At 61.4% G+C, this 17,591-nt stretch overlaps 1 protein-coding gene across 1 annotated transcript; it reads right to left on the bottom strand.

The window, feature by feature from the left end:
• Window positions 1–559: 559 nt before the first annotated feature.
• ABCA7 (ATP binding cassette subfamily A member 7) lies at window positions 560–17,124 on the bottom strand. The gene is made up of 46 exons (XM_042782774.1): window positions 17,059–17,124; window positions 16,867–16,960; window positions 16,496–16,637; window positions 16,300–16,412; window positions 16,108–16,196; window positions 15,724–15,804; window positions 15,318–15,528; window positions 15,098–15,237; window positions 14,557–14,673; window positions 14,168–14,335; window positions 13,543–13,772; window positions 12,969–13,145; window positions 12,317–12,539; window positions 11,995–12,216; window positions 11,720–11,921; window positions 11,269–11,379; window positions 10,808–10,979; window positions 10,377–10,508; window positions 10,149–10,288; window positions 9,828–9,965; window positions 9,443–9,627; window positions 9,299–9,362; window positions 8,816–9,018; window positions 8,523–8,571; window positions 8,236–8,340; window positions 8,007–8,161; window positions 7,645–7,769; window positions 7,462–7,560; window positions 7,011–7,298; window positions 6,622–6,654; window positions 6,308–6,485; window positions 6,041–6,210; window positions 5,466–5,643; window positions 5,125–5,240; window positions 4,685–4,829; window positions 4,475–4,598; window positions 3,958–4,087; window positions 3,659–3,779; window positions 3,514–3,576; window positions 2,588–2,694; window positions 2,305–2,446; window positions 1,962–2,096; window positions 1,794–1,897; window positions 1,374–1,466; window positions 819–1,059; window positions 560–724 (listed from the first exon to the last, which is right to left on the bottom strand). Exons 1-46 carry the CDS (start codon window positions 17,122–17,124, stop codon window positions 560–562), a joined length of 6,486 nt encoding a protein of 2,161 aa, XP_042638708.1.
• Between the last annotated feature and the right edge of the window lie 467 nt (window positions 17,125–17,591).

The following is a 17,591-nucleotide window of genomic DNA, read 5'->3' as shown; positions in this document are numbered from 1 at the left end:
CCCACCCCCCAGCCCACTCCGTCATCACAGAGCTTGGCGGAAGGGGCGGGCCCTGGGCACAGGGCTCACAGCCTGCAGCCCCGTGCCAAGCCCGGCTCCAACTGCACAGCCAGCCCAGCAACCCCGTGAGGACCCTCTGCTTGCCGCTAACTGTGCCCGGGGCCAGGATGGGACGTCTCCCCAGCCCAAGAGGCTGACCCCAGTCCCTCCACCGCCCGGGCAGGGGCTACCCGAGGGCATCAGAGCCCCGTGGGCACGCACGGCCGTGACCAGGCGCCGGTGAAGCAGCCCCGTGCACGGGAGACACCCAGTCCCGGCGGGGCCTAGTTGCTTCACACCTGCACCCTGACTGGCACTTGTGCAACCGCGAGCCCGCTCACGCTGAGCACGGAGAACCCACACCCGAGCGAGTGCAAGCCGCGCGCAGCAGACGCACGCTGCCTGGCTTAAGGACTAAGGACTGCGCAGTTACACTGTCCATCTTCTCTTTATTGTCTCTCCCTGAGTTTGGGTCCCAGTGCCAGCCCCTCCGCATTGTTCACCCAGGGGTGCTGGGGGCTCAGAGCACAGTTTCCGTAGCACTGGGGTCCTCCAGGAAGCAGCTGACGCGTTTACGGCTCCGCAGACATTGTGTGACGTCCCCACCCACTCGTGTCTCCTTCTGCAAAGCGGTGCCTTCCTCCGCCTCCCTCCTCCCTTGGTCTTTGGAGAAGTACAGGAATACCTGGTGGGTGCGTACCAGCGCGGGCAGGAGGGAGGGACGGTCAGCCTGCAGGCCTGGCGCCCAGGACCCCCCTCCGGTCCCAGGCACCAGTCACCTCCTCCAGCGTGGTCTGGCTCACGGAGAAGTCCTGGACGCCGTGCTCTGCGCCGTGTGCTGCCAGCTCCTCAAAGACGCGGGCCAGGTCGCAAAGTCCACCTGGTGGCAGCTGGAAGCGCAGGAGACCGCCGTAGGCCTCCCGCAGCTCGGCCCCCGGAAACGCAGCCGCCACGAACTCCGCCGCTGCTTCGGCCCGCCCCGCAGGCACCCGCAGGATCAGCGTGTGGCCCGCCCCGAATCTAGGGCGGATGAGGCCAGGGCTGTTGGACTGACCCACGAGCCGCTTCCTAGACCTGGCTTGGCCCCTACCCCTGGCCTGCTTGACGCACCCTGCCCCCCAGAGCACACAGGGCCCCTTCCTGGCTAATCCTCCCTTGGTTAGTGCCCAGCCCCCTGCAGCCCCCATCCTCACTCCCCGCTCCCGGACGCGCCCGGAACCTGGGCTCCACGTGGCTCCGCCCCCCGCCTCTCTCTCCTCTATCCCTGCTACCACACATGCCCCTCCTCCCTCCTAGTCCAGCCCAACACCTTCCCGGAGCCCTGGCCCACTCACCTGGCCTTGAGATGCTGCGCGCTGCCCAGGCAGCGGAACCGCCCATTCGTCATGATGGCCAGGCGTGTGCAGAGCGCCTCACACTCCTCCATGCTGCAGAACGCGGCGAGCTCCGGGAGGGCCTGGAACCCGGCGTTCCGGGGCATCCCCTCGGATCCGGACAACCTCCGGCCGGCCCCCGGCCCCTCCCCTCACTGCATCTCCACACCCCAGCGCCTGGCTTCGGGTCCTAGGGTCAGGACCCCTCACTGCGGCCCATCCAGGTATCCTCCTCTACCCGTCAGGGCCACCCACCCCTTGCCTCTCGGGTCTGGACAGCCTCGGGGAGGTCTGGCCCTCTTTTCTCACCCCCAGCTCCATCAGGATTGGCCTGAGGCCTCCTCCAGGGCCTGGGACCAGGCGGTACTGGCAGGGGCCTACCTGTGCGAGGTGAGCACCACGGAGCGGCCCTCTCGCACCACCGCCAAGAGGCTGTTCCAAAGGAAGCGCCGCGCTCGGGGGTCCATGCCCGTGGTCGGCTCATCCTGGGGAAGAGGGCCACCCATCAGCCCAGTCCCACCAGGACCAGCCCCGCCCATCCTCACGCACCAGGAAGACTACCGCTGGGTCTCCAACCAGCGCCACCGCTGTCGCCAACTTCCGCTTGTTGCCGCCACTGTAGGTGCCCGCAGGCCGGTCAGAATAGTGCACAAGCCCCAGGCGAGCCAGGCCCGCACTTGCTGTCTGTGGGCGGGGCCAGTGGGCGCAAGAGGCAGGGTCAGGGGAGAATGCCCCCCCCCCAAACCAAGAAGAGTCTAGGAGGGAAAGGGCAGATTGCTGGGGAGGAGGGGGAGTGTCGTCAAGACAGTGGAAAGGGGCGGTGGAGTGTAGAAGCTGCCAGAGGGTGGTGGCATGCAGTAGCGGGACTGGGAGCAGGGGCTGCCTGGCTCACCTGGGCTACCTGGGCCTCTGGGACACCACGTAGGCGTGCAAAGAGCTCCAGGTGCTCGCGGCCCGTCAGCAGCTGGAGGATCGCGTCAGACTGCGGGCAGTAGCCCATGCAGCGGTGGGCGGCAGCTGATTCCCGGGCCACGCTGGGGATTGGTGGGACAGGGGGCTCAAGAAAGTGGCCAGCCCCTGGCCGTGCTGAGTGGGGACACGGAGTCTCGAGGCCCGCCCTGGGTCTTATTGGTGAGGGCAGGGGGTGTCTCAGAGCCCCCCACTGAGCCCCTCACCTGTGGCCCGCCAGCACAGCCTCGCCCCCGCTGGGCAGCATGTCCCCCGTCACCATGCGGAACGTGGACGTTTTGCCTGCACCATTGACACCCAGCAACCCAAAGCACTGCAGAGACACACAGAAGGTGCCCAGGGAGGCCTTGGGGCCCTGTGGCAGCACCTGTGATCCCCCACAGGGCAGGGTTCCGAGCTTCTGCTTAAAAAAATGGTGTTTACAAATGTGGACTGGCCCTTAGTAGGTGGCCAATAAATACATGCACACATAGTAGGTTTTTAATGTAAATGTGTACAGATCAGGTGTTGTAAGCAAGTGCTCGGTACAGATGTGTATACATCAGGGACTCAACAAAAGCTTGTTGGCGCCCAACAAAAGGTGGCATTCAATACAGTTTTGGTGTGTACAGTGGGTGCTCGATAAAACTTTTGTCGCCACACAGGGAGGTTCAACAATGCTTTAGTGCACAGAATTGGTACTTACTAGAGGACGGAAAATAGTAGGTACTTAATTAAAGCTTACTGGCATATGTGTAAGGAGCTCTGGTGCTGTAGTGGTTAAAACGTTTGGCTGCTAACCAAAAGGTTGTTCAAACCCACTAGCCACTCTGCAGAAGAAAGATGAGGCAGTCTGCTTCTGTAAAGATATACCGCCTCGGAAGGGGTTGCTATGAGTCAGAACTGACTCGACCGCAGTGAGCGTGGTTTTTTGAGAGTCTGGCATATGTGTGGCATCCAGCAGGCACTCAGTAATGTTATCTTGCCCTCCAGGAGAGCCTACCAACACCTTGTTGCACACAGAAGGGCTAAATAAATGTAACCACACAGTAGATGCTCAGTGACAGTCTGTTAGCAGACAGCAGGTGTTCGACAAGTACTCGTATGCACACAGTAGGGACTCGAAGCTGCACTGCCTCCACCCAGGTCTCACCTCCCCAGGGGGGATTCCCAGGCACAGGCGGTTGACAGCAGGCATCCTCTGGCCACGGTACACCTGGGAGGGAGGTCAAAGTCCCTAAGGACAGGTGGGTGGGCCAGCAGGAACTTCTCGCAGTCCCTCACCAGTCTGCGCCCACCTTGGTCAGGTCCCTCAGCACCAACACATCACCCTGAGTGGCCCCTCGGACCACCCGCTCCCGCTCACGGGCCACATCCTCATCTTCCTCCTCCAGAGGTGGCATACGCTGCAGCTTGGGTCTGGGGACAGACAAGAGTTGGCCCAAAGAACTGCTGTCACTGTCATAAAACAGCATGTGTATGAACTGCGGTACGGAGAATGAATTCGCTCTGTAAACTTTCACCCAAATCACAATTAAAAAAAAAAAAAAAGCCAAAGCCAGCCCCCCAGACCCACCCCACCCCAGCCTCCACTGACTGTGGAAGGAGGTGGTGGCGGTGCTGGAGCAGGAGTGTGAAGAGGAGGAAGAGAGGCCCCTGGACTGCCATGGCCAAGAGGTTCTTGCCGACCACCTCCCAACGCAGAGGTGACTGGAACTGCTGGTCTCCTGTGGGTATGGGAAGGAGTGACAAGGTCCCTGAGGGGCTTGGTTTCCAGCCCCTTTTCCCACCCAGGCCAGCCTAAATTCTTAAGTGAGAGGGCCAAAAACTGGATGGGGCACTCAACTGTGGTCCAATCGCCACAGAAAATAGTGATATCATTACCTCCTTTATTTAGGGCCTTATGGCTTTTGTCATGTAACCTTAGACGGAATTAGATTTTAGGGCTGCCCTGTTGTACTTCTAACTTGGGCCAAACTCGAGGCTACTTAAAACTCATGGTTCTCTTCCTGGGGGCTCTGTTTGTCCCCACACCATACAACTACGCCTTGGGTGACACTGCCAAGGGTGTTGGCTGCCTAAAGGCATGGCGTCACCTGGCAGGAAGTTCTCACCCAGGCGCTCAAACGCATCAGCCACGGCCTGGTTCCGCACCATGTCAATGAGCCCTCGGCCCAGGCAGAAGTGGGGGAAGATGAGGAAGACTCGTTTCAGGATTTGGCTCACCTGCTGCAGTTTCTGGTCACAAACAGGAAGAGGGAGGTGGGTCAGCGGCAAGGTCACTGCCCTGACCCAGCCTGAGACCCAACCTCACAGCACCCCACCTGGTCAGAGAAGAGCTCCAGCACAAAGGTGGCCATGCTGCCATTGATTCCGATGAAGAGGTTGATGCAGGTGAGCACCACATAGGCCGTGCTGGGCACGGAGAAGAAGAAGGATGCTGGGTACATGAGCGGCGTGATCGACCAGCTGAAGGGGCAACAGGAGCCACCAAGGCAACCGCTCAAAGAGCTGAGCAGCCCCAAGAGGAATAGATTTTTCCCTCCCATCTTCTGTGCCCGAAGCATCTACTAATGTGACCCAGGACAGGATGAGCTTTTAAGGCCACGTTAGCACCTCACTAATCAGATCACACTTGCAGTCACCCAGATCCCCACATTTCCTCCCCAGAAACTGCTGCAGAGTCTTGTCTTTCTCAGCAGCATTAGGCAGGGGAGGAAAGGACGGGCAGTGAGGATGGGCCCTCAGGAGCCGAGAGTCTCACCCATACAGTAGCAGCAGAAGGAGGAGGGCAGGTAGGTTGGCAGGGGCCACATACGCCTTCTGCTGGAAGGCCAGGAAGATGAGGACCACAATACATGCTGACACCAAGTAGTTACACTGCATTGGAGATGGCAGTACCTGTGTCAGTGTGTAGGGACAAGGAATGCCACCCTCTGCCCTGGGCCCTACTTTAACCTCCCTGCTTTTGGGGTAAGAAGACATGAGGTCTCCAACAATCCCCAAGACCCTCTCCCACCCCAAGCCATCCTGGACAGGACTTTGCCCAGAAGGGTCTGGAAGAGATAGTGACTGGGCCCCCACCCCTCCAGGCAGCCCCCGCACCATGTCCCAGAGAAAGTTGCCGAGCCAGTAGAGGGTGGGGGGTAGGCCCCCCATGAGCTGCAGGTGTTTGGCTCGGGTGACGCGCTCCTCAATGAGGACGAGTGTGAAGCTGGCTGGGACAAAGGACATAGCGAAGACCACACAGATGGAGACGAGGACGTCCACTGAGGAAGCCATTCTGGGGGTGAGGGTACAAGGGCCATTGGAGGGGGCAGGGCGTGAGAGATGCTCGAAGCAGAGCTGTGTGTGTCATGGATGGGACAAAGATCTACAGGACCAGTCCCTGGTGAAGGAGATGGCATGGGCTGTTGCGGAAGGGGGGCTACATCATTTGGCAGGGAGAAGCTGTCCAGGTCTGTGTCAGGATAAAGTTTGGTGGGACAAAGGTGGGTATGCAGGCTGTACGGGGAGCCCAGAGCCTGTTAAAGCTGATGACGCCATTACTCTGGCTGGGACTGGCAAGGGGCAGTCCCTGTCCTGTTTCCACAGCAAGTCTGCAGCAAAGCGAGAGCAGCTCCTACCGACTGAGGTGGCAGACCCAGGTGGGGGAAGAGCACGTGAGATGGCGGACTCACAGCGCAGCCTCAGACAGCTGCTCCTTCGTGAGGTTCAGGGGATGGTTGAGCGTGGTGATGCTGTGAGCGCGGCGGGCAGGGCCTGGGGGCAGGTGAGCACGTAGGAGTGCATTGTTGGCTCGGTTGACGAAGGCCACCATGGCGTGCCAGCCCTTGTTGTTGAACCAGACCTGGGGTGGGGTCAGCGTGGGGCGAGGGGTCATGGTAGGGGTCAGGGTGGGGACCGGATTGCCCCTACTGCCTCCCACCTGCACCTCTGGCTCCTACCTTGACACTGTCCTGAACATCCAGGCTGCGAGCCCAGGCTGTGAGGTTGTTCAGGATGCGGTCCAGGGCCCCGCCTGGCACCGGGCTCAGCAGCACACGCAGCTCCTCTAGTGAGCGGCCCACAGCCTGCCCTGAGGGCAGGCCTGGATCCCGGCCACCCAGAGAGAACCCCCCATACCTGTGTGGCAGTAGGGGCAGGGAGGATGCAGCTGAGGGCTCGGAAGTGTCAGGTAGGAAGTGTCCTCCAAGAGACAGGGAGGGGGTAGTGGGACTGGAATCGGGGCAGGGGATCCCCAAGTTGAGCCCGTCCTCACCTGACCTCATTCACCCATTTCTTGGTCTTCAGGCTGTGGTGGAAACAGACATAGAGAGAGAGAGACAGAGATAGGGAACAACAAAGATAGGGGCCAGACAGAAGAAGGGATAGATGGAGACAGATGAGAGAAGACAGAGACAGGGGGCGGGGGACAGAGACAGAGATGGGGAAGAAGAGACCAGCAGAGACTCAAGAGGAGAGACCAGAGATGGGGAGAGACAGAGATGGAGGAGAGAATCCAGAAGGGTGAGATTCAAAGAAAGAAAGACCTGGTGAGACCTGGAAGACCCTGGGGAGGTCTCAGCCTAGAGCCCCAGGCTGAGGTCCCCTGACCAGCCTACCTCCCAACCCAAGGCTCCCCAGTTGTGGCCAGTGTTTGCGTCTCACCCCTGGCGCACTAGTCGTGGGTAGGTCTTGACCAGGAAGTCAGACAGGTTCCGGCCTGTCAGGTTCTGGACCACCTCACCCGAGCCTGTCAGCAGCTGGGGTGGTGGGGGGCCACCAGCTGCAGCCGGGCAATCCGGTAGCAGGCGGCGGGAGCCAGGCTGGCTGCACTGGCAAGCTGGAGATGGAGACTCGGGGGTCCAGTTGCCACTGGCCAAGACCTTGGCCACATCCGTAGGCACCTCAGGCACCAAGAATAGGCAGGAAGGGAGTGGTGTGCACTGAGGCGTCCTGTTGGGAGTGGAGACGGGGCTGCAGGCACCCAGGACTGTGGGAGCATCCAGCTCCCCAGCAGCCATAGCAGGTATTCTGGGCATCCTCCAATATCCACCAACCAGAACCCAGGTGGGGAATCAGGCCAGGGAGGGATGAGGTTCAGGCGGAGGGCCCTCACCTGTTGGTGCTGGCCAGCAGGTACGGCTCTTCCAGCCCCGCCTCCTCCAGCAGTGCCTGGAGCAGGCGGGCACTTTCAGGGTCCCCTGGGGCATCCTCGCTGTGTGTAGGGGGTGCAGGGTCAGAATTGTGCCCATAGGCCCCAGCCCAACCCCCCTCCAAGCCTGCTCCCTTTCATACCCACCTGAAGAAGGACACCTGGGTCCCATACATGGCTGGACTGAGCCGCAGTGCTGGGTAGTGCCCGAAAGGTGGTGCGATGAGGCTGAACACCAGTGCCAGGCCCACAAAGAGGGCGGGGAGCCCAATCTGCGGGCCGGCCCATCAGCAGCTGCCTGGCCTGTCCTCTAGGCTTCCCCGCACCCTCCTTCTTCCCAGTCGCGGCTCCCCGGCATGCACACCCTTCCCTGCTCCCACTCCAGAACCAGTCACGCCTCCCAAGTGCCATCAGTAGACGCGTTCATGGCAGAACACATGGGAGCAGGTACTTGAATTAGGCCACTGAGCAAACGGCCAGCACGAGAACAGGCCCCAGGGCCCCCTTACCTGTGCAAACAGGCCCCGGCAACTGCGGCGGGCCAGCAGAAAACGCTTGCGAAGCAGGGCCCGGAGCTGCTGGCAGGTCAGCACCCAGCCCTGTACCCGGCCTGCAGTACCCAGGCTGGAGCCGCGCAGGGCCTGTGTCTCCGGGGTCAAGCCAGCTGTGGGGGACAGGAGGTCAGCACTCACATGTGGGGGACTAGGAGAGGCCCCCAGGCCACAGTGGGGGACATACCTGGCTCCCCGTTCTCCAGAACTGCCTCCTCCGGCAGCGTCCCAAGCCGCATGGTCTTGACTGCAGCAGTGAAGCCTGTGCGCAGGGGCTGCCCATGGCCACTGTCTGCGGGGCCATCAGGGGTCAGGAATTAGTGCTGAGCCTGGGGCTGGGTCAGGGGTTGCTGTTCAGCCTGGGATTCAGGGTCAATCGGGGCCCAGGGTGGGGATCAGGGCTATGGACTTGGCCTAAGGTCAGGTCCACCTCTGGACCAGACTCAGGGGCAGGTCAGGAATCAGTGGGCGCACCCTCGGGATCTGCGTCCACACCACAGTCTTCTACCACCTTCAGGAAGATCTGGGGAGACAAGGTGGGGGCTCAGACCTGAGGGCCCACAGGAGGGGACTCAGAGACTGGAGAGCTGCCCGTCCCTTAAACGCACTTTGGTCCCCAGCCTGCCTTCCTCCTGCATGGCCTGCCTCCTCTCTGAAAGGTTCTTGTCATCAATACTTAAACTCCTGTGCATCCCACCAAGTGCCACCTCACCTCCTTCAGGCAGCCCTCCTCCCGCACAACCCACATAACCACCCCACCCACACACCTCCTCGAGGCTGGTGTCCGAGATCCCACAGCCGCCAAGCCCAAGCTCCCCCACGCGCGTATCCAGCTCACGGAAGAGCCCAGCGAAGCTGCCGTCCAGGGCACCCAGGTAGGGCAGGACCAGCACCAATTCGTGAGGCAGCTCCTCCACCAGACGTGCCCCAGGCACCCAGCGCTGCACGAGGGCTAGCAGCTGGGCCACATCTGGGCAAGAAGGGGGTGCATCAGAGCCCTGCAGACTCTGGGGCTTTGTGGACTCATGAGTGCCCTGGGTTCGACCTGGCGTCAGGGATGGAATCCAGCAAGGTCAAGGGTGGGTTTGCATAGGGACTGGTTTCACACTCACTTAAAGGGAAAGGATTGGAATTTGGGCTTAACTCAGGGTCAGGGTGATGGGGGTCTCAGCCTAGGGGTCAGGGGTCTAATCTGAGGTGCCACCACTCTACCATCCTATACCATCTGGGGCTCCTGCCCTGATCCTCACCAGCCACTCCGCTCTGTTCTCCTTCCTGCCTGGTGTCCACCCTGTGCTTCAAGTCACTGTCACCCTACAAACAGAGAACTCCAGCTACCGTATCTGCCAGAGCTGGGACAGTCTTGGGGGTCAGAGGTCAGTTTCAGCTCTCACCTTCACGCCAGCAGCCAGGGGCGGGGGACCCTTCACCAACGTCAGATAGTAGCCGGAGCCCAGGTGACGACGCAGGAAGAGTGGGGAGCCACAGCAGCACAGCCGGCCACCTGTCACCACGGCCACTCGGTCTCCCAGCAGCTCCGCCTCATCCAAGTGGTGGGTGGAGAGGATCAGTGTGCGGCCTGGGCACAGAGACCCAACCACGTGTACCCTGGGTGGCCTGGCCTTGGCCCAGGCTGCAGCCTCTGCTAGGAATTACCTGCCCTGTGCAGCAAACTCCTACTCATGTCTCAAAATCCCACGTCCCCAATACTTTCTCCTTGGAAACCTTTTCTGACCCATCAAGCAGAATTCAGAGGAACCTCTGCTGCCCACTTCCTACCTTCCCGGTATTTGAGCAGCAGCTCCCAAATGCTGCGGCGGGAAGCAGGGTCCACTCCAGCTGTGGGCTCATCCAGGATGACGACATGGGAGCCCCCGACAAAGGCAATAGCCACAGAGAGCTTCCTCTGCATCCCACCTGGGGAGACAGGGGCCAGGTTTCAACGGCCCCTCTCCCCCTACCAGGACCTCAGGGCTCGGCTCCTCCTGGGTCCCCCAAACCTGCCCACCTGACTCCCCTCGCTTCCACCCCCTCCTTGGGATGAAGCCTCTGCCAGTTCGCTCTCCCAACCTGGAGGCAACCTCGCCAGGCCAAGCTCACCAGAGAGGTGGCGTGTCTGTGTCCAGCGCTTGGGGACTAGACCCACATCCTGCAGCAGCCGGTCCTGCTCGGGACCCACCTCAGCTGCACTGAGCCCCTTCAGCCGCCCATAGAACCAGACGTGCTCCTCTACCGTGAGCCTGCGGCCAAGGTGGACACACAGCAGGTGCTAGGTGAGCAGGCCTGGGGGAACACCAGGCCCCTGCGCCCCGCCCCACCCAGACTCACAGGTCGAACAGCACGTTGTACTGGGGGCAGACACCCAGGTGGGGCCGGATGGCTGCCATGTGGGACTGGACGTCATAGCCCAAGATGAAGGCAGAGCCGCCACTGGGCGGGAAGAGGCCACTCAGGATGGACCTGGGTGGGGAAAGGGTCTCAGAGGAAACCAAGGGCCAGAGACAGGAAGTGTGTGCATTAATAGGGCACCTACTGTACGTCTGTCCCAATTCGGTGTTATGTCCCCACTTTACAGGTAAGGGAAATTGAAAACCAGAGAAAACATTTAGCACCTGCCTACCATATACCTGGAGTGAACCGGGCTCCGCCCCCAATTCACACCCGCCCCACCGTGAGTGAGTGCCTTTGCGTGGAACAGATGGGAAGCTGGGGCCAGGAGAGGATGTGGTGGGGAGGGCCAGGACGGGCCGGCGGCTCACAGCGTGGTGGTCTTGCCAGCCCCGTTGTGGCCCAGGAAGGCGGTGATGTGGCCCTGGTAGAAGTCCAGGCTGAGCCCGCGCAGCGCGGGCCGCGGGCTGCCAGGGAAGCGCTTCTCCAGGCCGCGCACTGAGACACCGGGATGGAGGCCGGGCGGTGCCTCTTCCACCAGCACTGCAGGGCGACACCGACAGAGGGCAGACTCAGTGCGGGGACGGTGGCCACCTGGTGACTGAAGGGAGGCTAGGGAGGGGAGGTCTGAGGGGGCCTCGACGGGGCAGCAAGGACCGGGCGGGGGTCCACAAGACTTCGGAATGGTTAACAGCCGGCGTGTGTAGGAGCTGACACGTTTAGGAGTCAGGGGAGCCCCAGAGGCCTGGGGATGTGCAGAGGATTGAAACCTGGGGGTTTGGGGGAGCTGGTGGGTCCAGGTGGGGGAGGGGCTAAGCTTCCGGACCCTCACCCTCCGGGTCCTGTGGTGGAGAGGACGGGGCGCGGTCCTTGGGCAGCAGGGGCCCACACCAGTAGCTCCTCCGAAAGGGGAAGTTCCACGGTTCGGGGATCCCGTACTGGCCTGGGAGTTGGTGCTCAGTTATCCTTTGCACCCCGGAGCATGCCTGTTTCTGGCCACACACCCGGGATCACCGAGTCCAGGTCCTGAGCGGCCAGGAAACCCCTCTCACGCGCCTCAGAGCCAGCGCGTCAAATACAGCCGCCCGTGCGCATGTCAGGAAGCTCAGCCTCTAGACACAGATTCTTGTGCGCAGGCGCACGCAACCCGAAACCTCGTGCAGCACTGGGGCTAACCTGGCTTAGGGAGCTCCAACTAACAAGCGGCCCCAGGTTCCGCCCTTCAGCCCAACCGCATGTGTACAACCGTGTCCTGGTGCGAAGCCCCGCCATCTGTGACCCACCTGGCCATACGGCCTCCAGGTACCAGGTGGCCAGGCCGTAGAGGGCTGCATCGAGTAGCAGCAGGCCCGAGGCCTGGGCCAGGCTGAAGACGTCAGCCGCAGGCCCGGTGGCCATGTTATGCCACTGTGCGCCCTCGCCCTGCTCCTCCAGCAGCGCCAGGCTCTCGCAACCGAAGCCGAAGGCCACCGGCGACAGCAGGCTCTGCGGGCGAGGCGGCCGGGTCAGCGTGCTGGTGTGGCCCAGGGCGCCCCCACCCGGCCCGGCCTGCCCTCACCGCGGCCACACGGCCGCCCGCGGGCAGCCGGTCCCGCCAGGCCACACACAGCACGTAGGGGAGGTAGAGCGAGAAGTAGGCGAGGCCCCCGCAGGCAGCCGCCAGGTTGGCGTGGGAGAAGAAGACACTCAGCAAGAAGCTGTGAACCACGGTGGCCATGGCGAAGGTCGACAGGAACAGGAACACCACGGCCGGGTGGCTGTAGGGGAGGATGTCCCCGAGCTGCGGGGACCCAGGGGCTCTCAGAAGCCTGGCGCCTGGTGCCTGTTACCCTCCCGCACGTGCCCATTCTGCAGCTGGGAAGGCGGAGATGCGCGCCCACCTTGAGCACCAGCACCAGCAGACCGACGCTGAGAAGGAAGGGGCCAAGGCAGCTGAGGAACCAGCCAAGCCAGAGCACGGTGCGGCCCAGTCCCATGGCACGCATCGTGTCCCGCAGCCGCGTCTCCTTCTCGCGCACCACAGCCTTCACCGTCAGCGCCACCGAGTAAATCCAGGCCAGAGTCAGGAAGAGCGGCAACGACCGGCCCAGTACGCGCAGGAACCTGGGGCGGGGATACGCCTTGGGTTGGGCGGAGACCCTGCGCTGTGGCCCAAGGTGGGAAAACATTGTGCGGCCCAGATTCTGCGCCAGCAGGAGAGATTCGTTCCCGTTCACACTCTCGGGTTCCTGACTGAACTTCAGGATCCTCCTGGGGACCCCAACTGCGTCTACTCAGGTCCCAAAGACTAATGCCTCTGAGTGGTTGGCCTTGACTGTGTGGATGTTCCAAACGACGCCCCGGCCCCATCCAGACAATTAAACTACCTTTAGAGGCTGGTACCAGTGCTGTGGAAGCCTAACCCCCAAAGCTTTCAGAGCGGACAGCCACTCGCTTCACAGGGAACTAGTTGTGCCCCGATCCTTTAGAGCCAGATGCCCCTCAGACCCTGGTCTGGTGGGTGGGGAAATGGGCGGGGACGCCGGCGCTCACACGTCATCCACGAAGCACGGGTAGGGCATCTGCTGCAGGTAGAGGCCCACGCGGGGAGAGGTGCCGCTGAGCACCCGCACGGCTGCGCGCTCCAGCAGATCCTGCAGGTACACAAAGCCGCCCCACACGTAGCGCAGATCAGTCAGGGGGTCAGCAGCCGGGCCGGGGTCCCAAAACCTGCAAAAAGGGTATGGGGGAGGCGGGCAGAAGGGGTCAGCGATGGAGAGGGCCTTGGCACTCCCAATCGGCCCACCTGGCCTAACCGAACAATTTTAACTCCGCTCATGCCTTAGACGCGATCGTTCGCTCACCGCAGCCATTGCCCCTCCCGTCACGGCCATCATCCTATACTCACTCCCATTTTTAGACCCCGCTCACCACAACTTCGTCAGTGTCCTTATGCAACGAAGGCTCCACCTATCATGGGCCTCAATTGGTCGGAGGACTGGGCTCCATCCACGACAGCTTTGAGCATGTGCCACAGGCTCCACCCACTACAGCCTTCGATAGGCTGAATGCACTCTGGCCCCACCTATCACGCTCCTGGCCCCGCCCACCCCACTGCCTCCCACACCTGTCCCTGATTTTATTGGTCCTCATAACATTGTCGATGTCCATGCGTATCTTGACCCTCAGGTGGCCAGGACCAGAGTCCGGGGCTGGGGGCTCGGTGAGGTCCGGAGGGTCTTCAGGCCCCAGGAAGACGATGCCAGCCCAGAAGCGGTGCTCAGCCAGCAGCTGCAGGGCCCGCTCCACAAGCGCCCCTTCCGAGGGTGCCGCCTCCAGCTTGTCCAGTGATATGCACTGGGGGGGGGGGGCAGGGTGTGGGCCTGAGATGGTCCGTGGCTTCTCCCTTCAGACCACTGGCTCCTCCCCCTGAACCTCAGGCTGGACTGTCTTCCCCTTCAGAGCTTCTCCCCTATCGGATCTCCAAAAAGCCAGGTGGCTGCCTCTGTAAACCCTTTCTCACTGCACAGAGCAGAAGTCTTCCCTCTCAAACTGCCCCAGGCCTGGAGGCCTCCCCTCTCAAGACACCCACAGAGCACCCACAAGGTGGTAGGATGTCACCCCCTCAGAATCCCAGAACAAGGCCCACCTTCTCCTTTGGGTCCCCCGGACACACTCAACCCTGGATTCAGATGACCTGAATTGGGCCCTGTCCCCCTCAGACAGAGGTCCCCAACTGGGAATTCTCTCACCTCCATCATGCTGCCCAGCATGTCCACCAGGTGCCCCACATTGGTGTGGGCCTCCTGCCAGCTGTAGCCACCCCTGCTGGGGTCCAGGAAGGCACCGAGGGCCTCAGGCCAGTCCTGGCCTCTGGGTCCTGGCTGACTCCTCCCTTTGTCCCTCATCTGCAGGAACCGCTAGGGGGCAGTGAAGGTGTGGTCTGTCTGTATTAGGCCTTCACAGCCCCATCACCCCTCTTCCCATCCACAGCCCCCACATCCCTACTCCACACCTTTGCTGGACCTGCCCCTTGCCCGTAAGACCCTTCCCTGTCCTTTGCCCAAATCCTTCAGAGGGCCATATGTGCTGGGGATGGGCAGTGGATGCGTGTGGGGCAAGCCGCCATTCTGAGCCCCACCTGCAGCATGGCCACGTTGGCACTGTCATTCATGAAGTCGAAAATTTGGGGTCCCAGCACCCCCCACACCTCTTGGATGTCCCTCAGCAGAGCCACCTCCTGGAAGGTCTGGTTCACCTGCATGGAGGTGGGACACAGGTTCAGTATCTGCCTCCGAGCCTTTGCACATTCTGGTCCCTCTGCCTGCAATCTGGCAAACTCTTCCAAGCAAGCCGAACTCACTGCTATCAAGTCGATGCCAACTCATAGCAACCCCAACTCATAGCGAACCCCATTGGGTTTCCAAGGCTGTCAATCTTCACAGAAGCAGACTGCCTCATCTTTCTTGCACAGAGCAGTTGGTGGGTTCGAACTACCGACCTTTTGGTTAGCAGGCAAATCCCTTAACCATTGCACCACCAGAGCTCCCTGGCAAACTGCTACTTCACCGTCAAAGCCTTGCTTCTATGACCCTCCTCCAAGAGAAGCCTCCTGGACACACAGGCCCCAGGTCATTCACGCTGGCCGGGCCCTGACTCACCAGCATCAGGGCCACCCTCACCTGGGCCATGATCTGCCTTGTGAACGGTGTGTCAGGAGCAAAGAGTAGTTTCCCAAGGACCAGTGGCTTCAGGCGTCTCCAGAGCAGGCGGGACAGTGGGTGGGTGTCCAGGCCCCCCATCAGCTCAGCACAGGCAGGGCCTGGAACAGGGACATTGTGAGACCGGACCCCATGCCCACTGCCCCACTTCCCAGATGGGGACTCAAGGCCAGTCACTCACTTAGGCCACTGTCCACCAGGCCTGGTGCCAGATCCTGCCCCACGAACTCCCTCAGGTCACTGTCCTCGTACCAGTTGAGAGAGGGCACCCCTGGGCCACCAGGCCCCCTGGCACCACACAGGACTTCTGATACAGCCTTCAGGGGGCTGCTGGTCTCCTGGGGTCTCTGCAGCAGCGCCCACAGCTCAGCCAGGCTGGGCAGTGCCTGTACCTAGGGGAAGGTCACTAGGGGGTGACTGGCAACCCTCCCTCTGGCACTGTCCCACCTCCAAACTGGAAGAAGGGCAGAGCTCTCTGCCAATTCCCAAAGAGAATGCCCAGGGCTGCCTATCACCTCCCCCTCCAGGCAGCCTTCCCTGATTGCTCCCATCTGAAGGTGGGGCTGAAGATGGGCAGGGCCTCTTACTTCCTGGGCCAGGTCTTCTGCTGCCTCCACAAAGCTATCCATAGTCTCCTGGGCTTGGCTCAGCACAGACCCCAACAAGTTCTATAGAGAGACAAGGTGACAATGCCTTTAAGTGCTTGCTCAGGGTTAAGCAGTCTGCTAGGTGCCTGAGTGGGCCTCATTTTACAGAGAGGGAAACTGAGGCTCTGAGAGGGGTATTGTCCAAGGTCCCACAGACTGAACTCCTCATCACCATGCCATGCCACACCTGATGGGCCCAAGTAGGACAAGAGAGTGCACTCCAGGGACAGACTTGGAGGCTGGAGGAAGAGGCAGGGAGCGAGGAGCAGTTGCCCCAGGATGGGGCAGTGCCAAGATTCCTGGGCCTGCCCTGTCCCATCTCACCCCTTGAAACAGGGTCCCCAACAGCTTAGTGGCCAGCATGTCCGGTGTTGATGGTCCCTCCTGTGGCTGGTGGTTCTGTTGAGGCCCACCTGGGCAGAAAACATCGGAACACAGAGTTATACAAACCTGAAACCCTTCTCCACCCTGTGCCCATTTCACAGCCAGCCGAGCTGAGGCTCAGAGCCTCCTCACCTGTCCTGAGGGCCTCCCTCAGCGCGGGCATCAGCTTCCCCAGGCCAGCCAGTGCCCTGTAGGCATTGGGGCCTCCCAGGACACCACGGGCTTCAGCCAGGAGCCGGGAGACCCTGGGGACAGAAAGGGTGGAGTGAGGGTTCCGGTGGGCACTGCTGCCCCCGCTAGCCCACACCCACTGCTGCCTGGTGCTCACAGAGAGTCATTGAGGTTGCTCAGGACCCCAGGCTCCTCGCCAGGTGTTGGCTGTGCAAAGCAGGTGTTGTTCACGTTACAGATGAGGCCCTGCAGCCAGGACACCATGCCCGCCGATGGCAGCGGCTTGTTGGGGAAGTGGCCTGCAGGGATACGCCTGACTGTTCAAGACCTGGCTCCCTTTACCTGACTCCCGACCATTTGATCACCGCCCCCCCACAGACTGCATTCTTCAGTCACAGAGAGCTCACTTCTAGAGCCTTACTGGACGCCTGGGGTGTGCTCTGGGCCACTCACTGGGGTGCCTGTGAGCCGGAAGATCTGTTTACCTTCCCCTGCCCCCACAAAGGGTCTGGTCCCTGGGGAGCTTACATTCATGGTGCTCGAATGGGGGGTGGGAATGGCGGACGGCTACCAGGATGAAGAAGAGAAAGAGGGGCCACAGCAACTCAACAAGGAGCTGGATCTGGAGGGGCGGGTGCAGTGCAGGTGGAGGGTTAGTGACAGGCCTTGTACGGCGCCTGCTCAGCCCCGCCCCGCCTCACCCTGCCACCGCAACGTTACCGGCTGTCTCCTGCGATAAGTGAAATTCTTCCAGAGCAGCAGCACCAGCTGCGTCCAGAAGGCCATGGTGGGACTGGACAGAGGCCAGGGCAGAGGGGTCAAGTCACGGACCAGGCCGAGGACGTGCTGTGTGACCATGGGCAACTCCCTGCCCTTCTCGGGTCCTCATCCTTCTTCCGCACAGTAAGGCGTTCTAGGAGGCTCTGCTTGGGGCAAACAGTAGGCGTTCTATGTGGGACACAGCGCTACCCCTACAATGAAGTAGACCAATGGGAGTCTGGCCCGAAGCCATCCTTGCATATTATTGGTTGTCAGTGATATCGCTCCCTGCCAGGCTGGTGGCTAGGGTCTGGAAGACCCTCCCCCTAATCCCTCAGGGGGCGGAGCCTCGGCTTAACTCTTTCATCAAGAGGCTCCACCCAAACCCACCAGGGGTCCTCTCCCAAGTCTCCCCAGCTCCCAGACGCTTCTTTGGCCCAGAGAAGAGTTCTACCTCCCTTCCCCGCCCCCACTCTTCCCTAATGACAACAGCA

This window comes from Orycteropus afer, unplaced genomic scaffold, assembly GCF_000298275.1.
Source record: "Orycteropus afer afer isolate SDZICR_OR568_19922 unplaced genomic scaffold, OryAfe1.0 scaffold00466, whole genome shotgun sequence".
NCBI lineage: Eukaryota > Metazoa > Chordata > Mammalia > Tubulidentata > Orycteropodidae > Orycteropus > Orycteropus afer.
This window is presented reverse-complemented; position numbering and strand designations above follow the sequence as displayed.

Coding starts and splice junctions, on each gene's coding strand:
- ABCA7 (XM_042782774.1), bottom strand. CDS start 17,124: ATGGCCTTCTGGACGCAGCTGGTGCTGCTGCTCTGGAAGAATTTCACT. Junction 4,599..4,684: donor TGGAGCTCTTCTCTGACCAG/GTGGGGTGCTGT, acceptor GTTTGTGACCAG/AAACTGCAGCAGGTGAGCCA. Junction 4,088..4,474: donor TGATGCGTTTGAGCGCCTGG/GTGAGAACTTCC, acceptor CCATACCCACAG/GAGACCAGCAGTTCCAGTCA.